Genomic DNA, 12,931 nt, shown 5'->3' on the forward strand with positions numbered 1-12,931 from the left:
GAAAATGACGTAAAAACGACGAGCCGGTGAGCCGTCACAGAGACAACGGTGCGGCGGCACGCAACGGGGCCGGTACGGCGCGCGGCGGCGTCACACGCCATCGTTTGTCCCGTGTCACCTGTCACATGCAGTCGTCTGTCACACGGTGCCGTCTCACGGTGTCACCTGGCACACGCAGTCGTCTGTCACACGCCCGTCTGTCACACGGTGCCGTCTGTCACGCGGAGTCACCAGTCACACGTAGTCGTCTGTCACACGTAGCCGTCTGTCACACGCACTCGTCAGTCACAAGGCGTCGTCAGTCACACGTCGTCGTCTGTCACACGCCGTCTGTTACACGGTGTCTGTTGCAAGCTGTCACCGATCACACGCCGCCACCTGTCACACGCTGTCACCTGTCACACGCCGTCACCTGTCATACACTGTCACATTTCACCTGCGAGTGGCGGCACGGCGGCGACGGCAGAGCTCGGCAGTTTAAACATGGAATAGTGTTCACCTATCTGAAAATTTAAATATTACCCGTAGTGGGTCGTGAAACTATTTTATATTTGCTGGAAACCAAGCGGCGTGACAGCATTCGGCAACTCTTTTCGCTCGGCGGTCCCAAAGGAAAATTAAATAATACCTGCGACCGCGTGAACAGGTGTGACTCCCACCCATTAGGCGTGGTTATGCGGCTAGCCAGGAAATAAAATTCAATTGCCACTCACTGGTGGACATGAGCAGGAATGAAAATTGACACTCATGTCATTAGAGGCAATAGCACGACATGTTGGCAAAGGAGTTATGACAGCGTCTTGCTTGTCAGTAATGGGTCTCATTTACTTGAAAATTCAACGTCCTTTGTACCTAATTTGCTGGTAACATGTATATTGTATACAGAGCGCAGACCAGATCTTCTCATGTGATGTTATGCAAGGTTCACCGTTAGCCCAACCCGTTTCGGAATTTGATTTCCGTGTAGTTTCATTTGATAATTCGGAGGTCGAGTTCGGTGTAATTTGAGCCGTGATTTTGACGGTCTTAATTTTAACCAGGGAAATTACGTTGTTTCCCCCCGTGTTCCTAGTTGACTAATAGGGCTGCTCCATGCACGGTCATCGGTGGCTGTGCTACTGTGCTGCGGACAGGCCACCGTGCACGGCAGAGTGCACCGCCGCCTCTCCTGCTCCCTGTTCACTGAAACAGGACCCGGGCTACCGCGCCCGGCGCCGGGCCCGATTAAATACCATCGGACAGCGGCCGGCTCCGATTACACGCTGTCGACGATCAGCTGTCGGTGGCTGATGGCAAAAACGCCGACCGACCCTCTCTGCACCGCCACCCGGGCAGATAAACAATCGAGGCCGCGCGCCGCGCACCGCCGCACACCGCCTAATGGGCACCGGCGCGACGGCCGGCCGGCCCCGCCGCGCGCCGCTCTATCATAATATTGGCTCTAGGTGTAAAAAGGCGGTGGCAAAAAATCATACCCGTAATTGTCATGTGGCGGTGAACCGCAGCGCTTAGATGCTTCACTAACTGCGGGCTTTGCCAACCAAGTTTATCGTGTAATGATAGAGGGCGGCGGCTCGATTTGCATTGCCTCACGTCACTGGAGTTGATTCTCTCCCTCCTCTCTTGTCTCTTCTCTCTCTCTCTCTCTCTCTCTCTCTCTCTCTCTCTCTCTCTCTCTCTCTCTCTCTCTCTCTCTCTCTCTCTCTCTCTCTCTCTCTCTCTCTCTCTCTCTCTCTCTCTCTCTCTCTCTCTCTTTCTCTCTCTCCCTCTCTCTCTCCCCTTCTCACTCTCGACCCTCTCTCTTCGATTCAGGACTGAAATTGATAGTGGTTCCTTCTCCCGTAGTTATGTATGGTATCCCACAGTCTCAACACTTTCTCCAGGACCAGAGTAAATCACCTGATAATTATACCTTTAACGATTAACATGTCGAGAATGACTCGCCGTACCGTGCCCGTATGCCATGGGTTATGCTTCCGCTCTGTTGAGTATCTGATGGCTCACCAGGGTAGAAAGGCAGTGAATCTGTCCTCGGCCTGCATACACCTGCATACAATACACCCACAGTGCGTCTCCCCGTGAGCTGATGTGGTCCGCTCAGCAATTAGAGCGCGATCGATCAGAGGGCAGGGCGTGCACGGCTTCATTATGCCGTGCCGCCGACCCACGCCATACGCGCATTGCTTCCGTCCTATAAAAACAACAGCCCAATTGGGCCCGGTAATTGTCGGTAGGAGGCTACAAATTGTGATGAAGCGGCGCCGCTCTGCACTGATCCGCCGGTGGGCCGCGCTGGACCCGCGGTGGCGCAGGTCTCTGGTCCGTTCCCTACTGAACCAAATTCAGCGCTCGACTAAAGATAATTAAAACCTCAAGGTTATGCCTAAATGTGTTTATTAAGAGGCTTGAAAAGGGTGGATGATTTCGTGAAATGCCCACTGTGCATCGACAGATCTACTCGGTTGAGTTAGTCACTGCTTCTGATCTATGACAGGAAGCAGATAACATTTCCCATCCCATTATGGCAATGTCTCTAAAGGTTCTCATAGACGCAGGTTGGCAGCAACACACTGAATAATTACACCATGCTCGATCAGTGCTGGGTGCCATTTTATCACCGTCGTGTAGCTCTCCGTGTTACCACCGACCACCAAAGAGTTGCGGTGACGGTTGGTGTCCGTTCGGCGGCCGGTGGAGGTCCGCGTCGCTCAGTAGCGCTCAGCGCCGCCGCTCCGGTGGCCGGCCGTAACCAGTAGCCGGGGCCGCCAGGTCAGCCAGCGCCGGCCGGCCACCGGTGATCGGTTCCCAGGCCGGGCCGGCGCCGCCGACCCCCAGCCCGCATCGGGTGACAATTATTTTCACATTCATCACCGGCCTAAATAGAGTGGCGGCCGGCCGGCCGGGGAGCGGCCGGTGCACGGCGGAAGGCGGCGCTGACGGCGGACGGACGGCCGCCCCGGCCGCGTCAGGGCGTGATGTCAGGCCGTGATTTCAGCCGGGATATGTGTCAGGGTAATCACTCACCCGGATGATATGTGTAATTTTTATCCCCTTTCATGTACCGTCTATTGTGTGGGGTCGTCAAAGAGAGAACGAGCTGTGATTCTCCGATTTTATAATGAAATCTGGCGGGCCGTAGGTATGTAACGTGGCTCTATGGTGTGTTCTTGATCATTGAAGATGTCTTTTGTTGTAGGTGCCATCTCTCTATGACACTTCTTCCTTAACCGCGAACGTGCGTGTTTGGGTCCTTTTAGAGAGAAGTGAACCGACATATCACCCTGTTGTAAAAGGGTGATGTGACTTTTGGACCGTTTGAAATGTGTGAATCGCCGCTCTCGGCATCACAGCTCTCGGACGATTTCTCGTAGCGCCGCTGCGGTCACCGTTTAGACACCCTGCGCTGCGACATGCACTGCTGAGTGTGATGTGATGCAGGGTGTGCTGCGGTTGTGATGTGCTGTATAATGTGATTTCCTCCAGGGTTTGCCCATTGTGCGCTCTTGGGTGTGATGCCTTCCAGTGTGCTGTGCTGCGGGGCGCAGGATGTTGCCGGTTGTGGTGTCGCAGCGCGTTGTGATGGTTCCAGGAGTTGTGTTGTATGTAGAAGCTGCCGCGCAGTAGTTAACGTTTTAGATTGAGCTGTAATTCGTGAGATGTTCCGCAAGATTGGCTGCTAAGTTGGATGTGCAGTAAGATGGGATGGGCTGCAGGATTGGGTGTAGTGAGCTGTGCCTCGGGCCGTGGCCGCCATGTCAGACTGTTACACCGTGTCAGACTGTTACGGCGGCCGTGTCAGTCAGTCTGTCTGTTACGGCGGCCGTGTCAGACTCTCTGTGTTAGGGCCGCCGACCTGCCGCGGCCTGCTGACCACCGTCACGCCGCTCCACTTGATAACTACCATGAATGATACTGGCAATGGCCGCCGGCCGGATACGTCGGCGCCCGAATGTGCGAACGCCGGCCCGGTTCGCAGCCGCCGCCCGACTGCCGCCCGTTTACGAGCGCCGGCGCGGCGCTATTTTCTCCCCTTCCAATGCGGCGCGCCACGGTTAAGGCGGCGCCACACGTAACGTCACGGCCATTGTGTAACGCTGCGGCGGCGGCGGCGGGCGGGCCCCGGCTACACGGCGCTGGTCGGCGCGGCGCGCGCGCGCCACCACCGCCACCACCACACCGCACCAGTGGTCACTCCACTGCGGTGGCATTAGTGGCCGACTTAATCACACTCAATTCACCACATGATAAATGTCGCACTGTATGTTTCCTGGTTTCATAGCAGTGCATTTTTCTCGCAAAGGGTGCATCCGTATCAAAACCAACAGTTCTATGTAGTGGTAAAAATAAAGCGACAAGGTATGGTAATATCGGAGATGAAAAGTCCAGAAATACGTGAATTTTCAAGTCTACAAACATCAAGCTACATGCCTAATATATGCTTGAAGTTGATGCATCGAAGACGTGGTCTTTTGTAGCCCGAAATGTATTGTCTTACATTTCCTAGGCCCTAGCTAGATGAATTTGAAGCAGTTCAGTAGAAGCGCCTCATATGTAACTACAAATAGTGGCTCATGCATGATGCAAATGTGCTCGCATAGCATAACACTAAACTCAATGGCCGTGTGCCCCTCGATAGTATCGCTGATACGAATTCGGCTTACTTGACCTAGCACCATCTAACTCCTGTCGGGCTGGTTCTATGCGAGGACCGCGAGGCAACTTGTGACCGATCAGCTTGACTCGGCTGACCTGTTGTCTATGCGTCTGTGTGTAAGTCTGAAAGGTAAATCGCCCTGTCGAGCAGCGCTGGGTGTCTGTAGTGACGGCGATCGCCGTCTAACCCGTGTGTCTGTCCGTCTCTCTCTCAGGCACGTGGCGCTGTCGGCCGGCGCCGGCGGCCTCTGTAGCGAGCAGTGCTGGGTGTCTATCTGTCCCCGTCTAACCCGTGTGTCTGTCTGTGTGTCTATAGGCACGTGGCGCTGTCGGCCGGCGCCGGCGGCCTCTGCGGCGAACAGCGCTGGCAGCCGGTGGTGACGGCGCTCCACCGGGCGCTGGCGCTGACTCTCCGGCCGCTCCGGCGGCTGATGGCCGCCTTCCGAGTCGACTCTGAGAACTTTTACGGCGACCTGGGCCGGGTGAAGGTGGCCGCGCGGCGCGACTGTACCGGCCGAGACAGTGACCGGCTGCGACAGCTGGCACATCAGGTCAGTACAGCGGACAGGGCAGTCACCCCACTCCCCCCTTCCCCGTCATCAGGTCAGTACCGCGGTCAGGGCAGTACAGCCTGTCAGGTCAGTACCTCGCCAATCAAGCCAGTATTGCTCCTCCATCAGCCAGGTCCTGTCGCACCAGTTGTGCTCTGCTTTGTGCTCTCCCACACGAACAGTACTATGTTTGTATGGGAACTCTCCTACCGTGCCAGCTGTGTTGGCTGTCGCTTCCTTCGTCCCGTCCCGGTGACCGCCCCCCCCCCCCCTCCCAGGTGTTCCTGCTGGACGGCCAGCGTCCGCCGGTGCTGGAGACCAGCGAGAACCCGGACGCCGAGGACCGCTCCTACGTGTTCCTGCTGTTCGGCTCTGACGAGGGAGACGAGAGCCCGGCGCGCGTGCCGCTCCGTCACCTGGCCGTGGGCCTGCTGGCGCACCAGGTGCTGCTACAGACGGTGGGCGCCATCCTGCTGCACGGATCCCCACACCTGGTGCCCAGGTCAGTGACGATATGCTGAGAGACAGCTATAGTGTTGTGTCGTGAGAGTGTGGTTATGTGTCGATTTGTGTGTTGTTGCTGCCGATCGTACCAAGGCGAAACGAATGCACAAGGAAGTTGAATGGTCGAACTTGTTTACCCTAGGTACGATTGTTTCAGAGTAAGTTTATTCCTGAAATTCTGCCTTCAAAAATCAAATTCAGTGATTCCTTTATGACATGTTTGGTGGAATCGTGATAAATGCCTCTACCATTTGGTTATGGAGCGAGCGAAGCGAGCGGAGTCTTTCCTTAGATTAACGGAAATTTCTCAGTATGAGCGGCCGGCCGGCCGGCCGTGCGGACGCTTTTGCGAGGCTTATATCTCAGCAACCACTTGACCGATTTACATGCGGTAAATTTTGTAGGGTAGATTCATTCCTTCTACCAAGTATTGGACTATCCCCGATGCATGTGGGTGACCCCTTATGCACGTGCCACGTCCAAAACGAAGAAGTGTCATTTTTGTAATTGTTGCAATATATCGGTAACTACTTGGCCGATTGCGCTCAAAGTTGGCATGTAGGTAGGCACCCACTAGGCAATGCATATCCATGTGCCAGAGTTGGGGTGCTGCTGCACGTGAGCACGTGCAGGGGTCGTTTCCAGATCTCGAGAACGGCTCGACCGATTGCGCTCAAATTTGGTACACAGTTAGGGACCGTTTAGTAGGGTGCAGTGCACAAGTCAGTTGGGATGCCCCTTCGAAATTTCGCACGTGCAAGGCTCACCCTCTCGCTCGCTCCGTTAGTCGCCCCAAAAGGCGTTATACTGGTTGTATGTATGCATAGATATCGTCTGCGTTGGATTTTATCTGCGTACGATTTTATTCATGTTCTATCTGGCGATGCTAGCTAAGATTATTTTATATGGTTTTGGACAAGTCGCCGTATATGCAGGAAACGTTCGTATGTTCCAGTCTGGCGAACGTCCTGTCCCCGGTGGGCTCGGCCGGTCAGTCTCCGTGCGGCGGCTCTACTCCCGGCGCGCTGCCCGGCTTCCTGCAGCAGCTGAGCCCCCACCAGGTGACCACTCTGATGGACGCCCTGGAGGGCTCTCAGCGCGCGGCGGTCGCCTTCGACAGCCGGCCGGGCCTCAAGTTCCTGGTGCAGAAGGTGTGTGGAATGGAGCGGGCGGCCAACCTGTACGGCCAGGCGGGCGCCGGCTGGACGCTGCGCGCCGTCACTGCCCTGCACCTGGCCGTGGCGGAGGCGGGCGGCGCGCACCTGACCCAGCTGCGGGCCCTGCTCACCGACTGCTGCCAGCGCTACTGCCAGATCGTGCGGCACGCCGACGGCCCGGAGGTCGACGGCGCCGCCCACCAGCCCGTGTTCTTCCTGCTGGCGCAGGGTGACGACTATCCGGGCGGCAGCGGCGGTCCGCCGGAGCCGCCGCCGCAGCCCGTCCAGGCCGGGTCGCCGCTCGCCGGCCCTCCGAAACCGTTCTGTTTCGCTGACCTGGCTCGGACCCTGGAGTCGGACCCGGCGGCGGGCGATGGGGCCGAGCCTGGCGCCGAGTCGGAGCCGCCGCCGGAGTCTCCCGACTGCTCCGATCACGAGGAGGACGTGCCGACCGACTCTGGCGTGGCCGACTCTGACGACCAGGTGTACAGCGTGGTGACCGACCAGCAGCTCTCCAGCCTCATCGGCCAGTACAAGAGGCGCAAACCGGCGCGCTCGATGCCGCTGGTGGCGGCGGCCGGCCGGAGGAACCCGTTCCTGGCCGGACGGGCGGCCGCCGCGCAGGGGACCTCCGAGCCAGTGCCGCCCGAGATCGAACAGCAGCGCCGCACCAGCCTCATCAAGGTCAGTGCTCTCACTGATATTGGCAGCAGATGTTAACGTTATCAGCTTGGCTTAAACCTGCTTTAAACACAGCTTGACCGCAGCTTCTGTTATTAAACAGAATCGAGTGTTATTGTTACGACCGTGCTATCGTTTTTTTTTTTTACGAACTTGTCCGCGCTCTTCGTCACGCCTATTTGTGTCACCTGTCTAAAAGTGATCCAGTTGAAAGAGCAAGCGGTTGCAACGAGCGAGCGAGTTTCTCTGTGGTTAATGACTCGTTGAGAAAACACGGTATCAGTGGTCCGTTCTGGTTCCGAGACGTTATTCATAACCTTTTATCATGGTAACCGCTCGACCGATCAACATGAGTCGAGCGGTCTGATGAAATAGATCATTTTTTTCCTTCAATCATGAAATCAGCTACTTTGCTTCTTATGTTTAATGGTCTCGGCACTTTCCACGTGTCAATTTACTATCACAGGTATAAAAATAGTATACTGTTTGAAAAAAAAACTCGCAAGGAATGCGTCGATGGCGCTCCAGTAAAATATTGCGGCGGGAAGCCACTCGGCAGTGCATTTTCATGTCTCAGGGCAAGAGAGTCACTGAACTTGTTCGCACTTTATGCCTCACGAATGGAAGGGCCGATTACGGTCAAAGTTGTTACGTCTCTAGAGACCTATTAGAAGGATGATCCGCGAATCGAGGACATATTTAGATCTTTTTGTCTGCTGACCTTGCTTCTACTGTTTGTTTCCTCATTTCTTCTGCTACCCCTGCTTTTTTATTATTTGTTCTATTTCTTCTTCGATCTGACCTAAAATATGACGTTGGAGCTCTCATCATGAATGGTTTACACTTTCCGGTGAGTGTTTCATAATTCATACCGCTTGTCATTACTTTACTTGGCCCTAAGATTGAGCTCGATGGAGCGTATTACCCCCCTTCGGGGAACTGACAACCTACAACAATACACCGTCCACTTGTGCCGCCGAACACAATATTCTATGTAAGCTGAGAAAAAGGAACGAGAAGTTATATTTATTTTTACGATCGCTCTATCCCGTGACTGGACCATCAAATTCGTGACTGAGCACAGTAGATAGGATAAGAATTCCATCCTTTTTGTAATATCGTGAATGTCTGATTATTTTAATAGCTCCGTGCACCTTTGTTCAATGTTGGAAAAATGCGAAGGCGAAAAATGTCTCCTGAAAACATTTTTTCCTGTATGTTTTATCCTAGAAAGGACTGAAAAAGAACCCGATATCTTCCTGTCGGCTGCGGAGATTCTGTTGCTGTTAACTCCTCACACATTCCTCGCCATGGTTCAGATTCCTGGGTGATACTGACAGAAATAAATAATCCCGGCACGCAATACGCGGACCGGTTTAAGCTCTCCGGTATCCGTACGGCGGCCGCTCGTCAGCCGTGTCTTTGTGTGAGACTCTGGCGGCCCGTTCCGGCTGCCGTTACCACTGTCTGCGCCGTACCGTCGGGTGACTGACCCCCTGCACGCGGAGAGCCCGCGGGCACCGGCCCCGCGGCCGCCCCCTGAGTGGCTCTCGGTCGTCTATCGGACAGTGATCAGTCAGTGTGGGTTCGGCTCCTGAGGAACGGTCAGCGGTCGGATCATCAGCTCCGACAGCGGCCGCTCTCTGCCTTCTCTGCCCCCCCCCCCCCCCCGTCCGCTGCCATCGGCCCAAAACTGGTCAGACCGGCCTGTCCGGGTAGGATGGCTCGCAAAATCCGCGCCGTGCCTTCTGCTGCAGCTACTGGTACAGAGACGGCATGGCGGCGCATGGCTTTGTGTGCATGGACTACATGCATAGCGATGTGTAGTTATGTCTGTGCGCACTCAGCGCGCTACACACATACAGATACATCGCCGTTGACAATGCCATGCCACTGGCTGTGTCGTGCCGTCGGCCCGTCTGTCACGCCGGCTCTAATTGAGCCCGCCGCCATCCACAGATCCACGCGTGTCACTGCACAACCGCTGCGGCTCCGCAGACCACAGAAGATGTGCCATAAATCCCACCGGTGTGCTCAGCCTGTGTGCTTGAACCGGCACTGTCTGTATAGCATCGTATGAAAATGAAATATTGGAAATATATTTCAGAGTCAGGAACAGCCTACGGAATGTCGAGGATTGTTTCCAAATGAGACTCCATTTTTGCGTTTCTACTTGTCAGCACTAAGCTGACAAACGACCGATTGTGTAATGCTGTTCCATCTCTACGTGCGTGGAGTCTACCTCAGTGTCTGTGTTCCCTTCGTGTATGCGATTACAGCTGTACTAACTGCACTCCACTTGTTCACAGGACAGCGAGGCGCAGCAGCGCGTATGGACCGAGATGGTTGTCTCGATGCTGGAGCTGGTGGCTCGCCAGTCGGACTCCACGCTGCGCCTCCTGCTGCCGGCCGTGCACCCCAGTGTGCGCACGCTGACCGCCCACGCCGCCGAGCCGGCGCTGCGCCAGGCCCTCGCCGAGTTCTTCCAGCGCGTCGGCACCGCCTACGGGTTCGCCGACGACGACGACGAGTAAAGGCGAGTGGAGACGAGTTGAGGACGCCTCTCAGGTGACCACTCAGATCTCTAACGGTCTGTAACACTATGTACATTCCTACCAGAATATCCGCAATTGCGCTTTACCCCGTTGGATGTAGATGTTTATGAGCAAACAACATTTCCTCGTACCGGTAATGTTTCTGTTTATGAGATGACCTTTTGTCCATGACCGTTAGGAGCTGTTGTGAGTGATTATATACCTAGTCAAGAGACAACAAAACCGTTATTTTACGTAGTCTGCGTCTTTAGTCAGTTACCTCGAATCCAGTGACGTCAGCAGGCTCAACATCCTGGAACTGAATGGTAAAGCCTATCTAAGGACAGTCATATGTGATGACAAAGAAACGTCGCTGAATCAGGGAATGCAGGATGTGAACAGATTGTCAGTAGTCATCAGTCTCTGTGTGAGCTCTGGAAAAGAGCTCTGATGCATCGACAGTAATGAGTAAAGACTCCGCTCGTAGAAAACAGCGAAACTTCTACACTCGTAGAAGACAGCGAAACTTTTACTATTGGACGTCCAGAGCAGACCTGACGCGACGGGCTCGCAGCCTGACTGCATCTTTGTGCAATGTGCTTTGTTGTTGCTCTCAGGGTTGTGCTTGACTCATGAGTCGAGTCAAAAATTTGACTCAACTCTGACTCAAATGAGTCAGATTTGAGTCGAATCGGATAAATTTTTGAGCTGTTGAGTTGAGTCAGAGTTGAGTCGGACAAAAATATTTAGGCGTTGAGTTGAGTCAGAGTTGAGTCAGTAAAATAACTTTTGACATTGAGTTGAGTCAAACATTTAGGAACATGAGTCAGCTGACTCAACTTTCCAGAAACAAGCTTTCCATTCCCCACCCCCGCTTCCCTGACCCTGTTGCCGGACTTTTTCACCCCCCTCCCCCCGCTCAAGAGCTTTTTTTATCAGTCAATTTTGAGTCAACTCACTTGACTCAACAAAAAATTTGAGTCAAGTTTGAGTCGACTCATATTTTCATTGAGCCGCTTGAGTCATGAGTCGAGTCAAGGGAAAAAATCAGCTCCTTGTTTGAGTCAGAGTTGAGTCAGGGCTTTCTGAGGTTGAATGATGAGTCGAGTCGGTAAATTTTTTTGAGTCGAGCACAATCCTGGTTGCTCTTTTGTGTCGCCATTTGATATATTGCTTTCATATTTATTATATGTTTTGCTGAGGGCGATAGATAAGCCCCATGAGCCATTCCGATATGCTTAGTGCTAGTTTGGCACGTTTAGTCGCCACAGTCAAGCCACATCGATTCTCAGGAATTTATAGTTCATTGATTATCTAGTCAGATATATGAATGTTGTATTTTCGCTGAACAAAGTGCATCGATGTGCTAGAGTCTGCATTGAGCGACGTGCATGCATGAAATATTAGCGTCCTATTGCGGTGCAGCTCTTTATTTGCCCATTTGTGTTGTGTGGGTTATGTTGTGCGACTTGTTTCGCAGCTCTGTGTGCAATATGTTGTGCTGTGTGCTATATCCATTATACGGTCGCTGTTTCCCCTAATCTGCAATGACTGTGTTGTTGGCCGTATGTTCCTTGTTCTTTGCCGACTGCGCTGCTGTGTGTTAGGTGTTCTGTTGTGCTATGTCGAAGTCTATCGTTGTATCTCTCGAGGCGATGTGCGGCAGAGTCTCAATGCGAGTGTCTCCCCTGCTGCCTTTTGAGAACCCAGCCGTGCTCTCGCTACCAGCCGGCAGAAGCCATTCCTCCCTTCCCTGTACCACATTCCAGGCACGGTGGTCGCCACTACTGGAGATGCCTATGCCTATCTGCCCTGATGTATTTGTGATATACACCAAAAATATTGTTAATCGATGTTTGATGGGCTGCTATTTTGTCTCTGGAATTATTGAATAAAAAATTACAATGCCGATGCATTTTTCGAGGGTGACGCCACCAAACGTGATTTAATGACCCATCTTATGTAACTCGCATTCGTTTTCTGGCCCTGGACTAACGTTTTCTCATATTCGGAAATCGGAAAACATGCATTGTAAGGTTTTCTGTGAAATACCTGCCAGGAGATATAGAAACACTCGCCCAGAAATGTTCATAATTAATGGTATGGACGTATCAACTGTCAATGGAACAGTTGTTTTAGTGACTTGTGAGAAGTGATACGGGGTGGATTCAACTCAACAGACGTCGGTAAAATGTTCGGTTTATTATGCTCGAACACAAACAGCTCAGCCGCCCAGTAGGCGGGCGTACCAGTCACGTGCTGAATAAATACGACCGTATGAATGCACAGACGCCCACACACCCAACATTCATCTCTACCCGCATGCATGCACAGAAATACACAGACGCATACACGTACACTAACAATCGGCATATTCCCAACTCGATATATACGCAAACACACAACTAACATATTCGCTCGCGGCCAGATCAGCACAGTTGTCCATGCATGTAAGCATTTTTGGACGTACGATTGTCGCCCGCGACCGCTAATAGTTCTTTGGACTGACTGTACAGTAGCGGCAATGTACGTGAGGAACTGAATGCCACGGCCGGCTCACGCTAAATATACAACAACGGCGGCGGCGGCTGTGACCGGCGGCGCGCGCGCCGGGCCGCTGTGCGGTACGGGGTGCGCCGCCGGCCCGGTCGGAGACTGCAGCCGGCGGCGACCGATTACCGCCAGGGCCGGCCGGTCGGCCCTCAGGAACTCTTACCTCAGGAACGGCTCCACTCGCCGCCCCCAACTGAAGCCGAATTGCATCCGTCTGTACCATCACACTACCTCGACTATCTCGGGAAGAACACAATCGCACATAGCCATGAATCAACAGGCACACAGGGACGGCTGT

The 12,931-nt window shown here is 53.7% G+C and overlaps 1 protein-coding gene across 1 annotated transcript in view; it reads left to right on the forward strand.

Moving 5' to 3' along the window:
- The window catches only part of LOC122364777 (brefeldin A-inhibited guanine nucleotide-exchange protein 3-like), a 29,919-nt gene extending 17,930 nt beyond the window's left edge, over window positions 1-11,989 (forward strand). Inside the window, exons 29-32 of the mRNA XM_043335503.1 lie at window positions 4,970-5,204; window positions 5,483-5,706; window positions 6,664-7,549; window positions 9,856-11,989. Of these exons, the coding sequence (XP_043191438.1) occupies window positions 4,970-5,204; window positions 5,483-5,706; window positions 6,664-7,549; window positions 9,856-10,080 (1,570 nt within the window). The 3' untranslated portion in view covers window positions 10,081-11,989. The remainder of the gene's footprint in view (window positions 1-4,969; window positions 5,205-5,482; window positions 5,707-6,663; window positions 7,550-9,855) is intronic.
- Window positions 11,990-12,931: the final 942 nt, after the last annotated feature.

Source organism: Amphibalanus amphitrite, unplaced genomic scaffold, assembly GCF_019059575.1.
Source record: "Amphibalanus amphitrite isolate SeventyFive unplaced genomic scaffold, NRLGWU_Aamphi_draft 000696F_arrow, whole genome shotgun sequence".
Taxonomy (NCBI): Eukaryota; Metazoa; Arthropoda; class Thecostraca; order Balanomorpha; family Balanidae; genus Amphibalanus; species Amphibalanus amphitrite.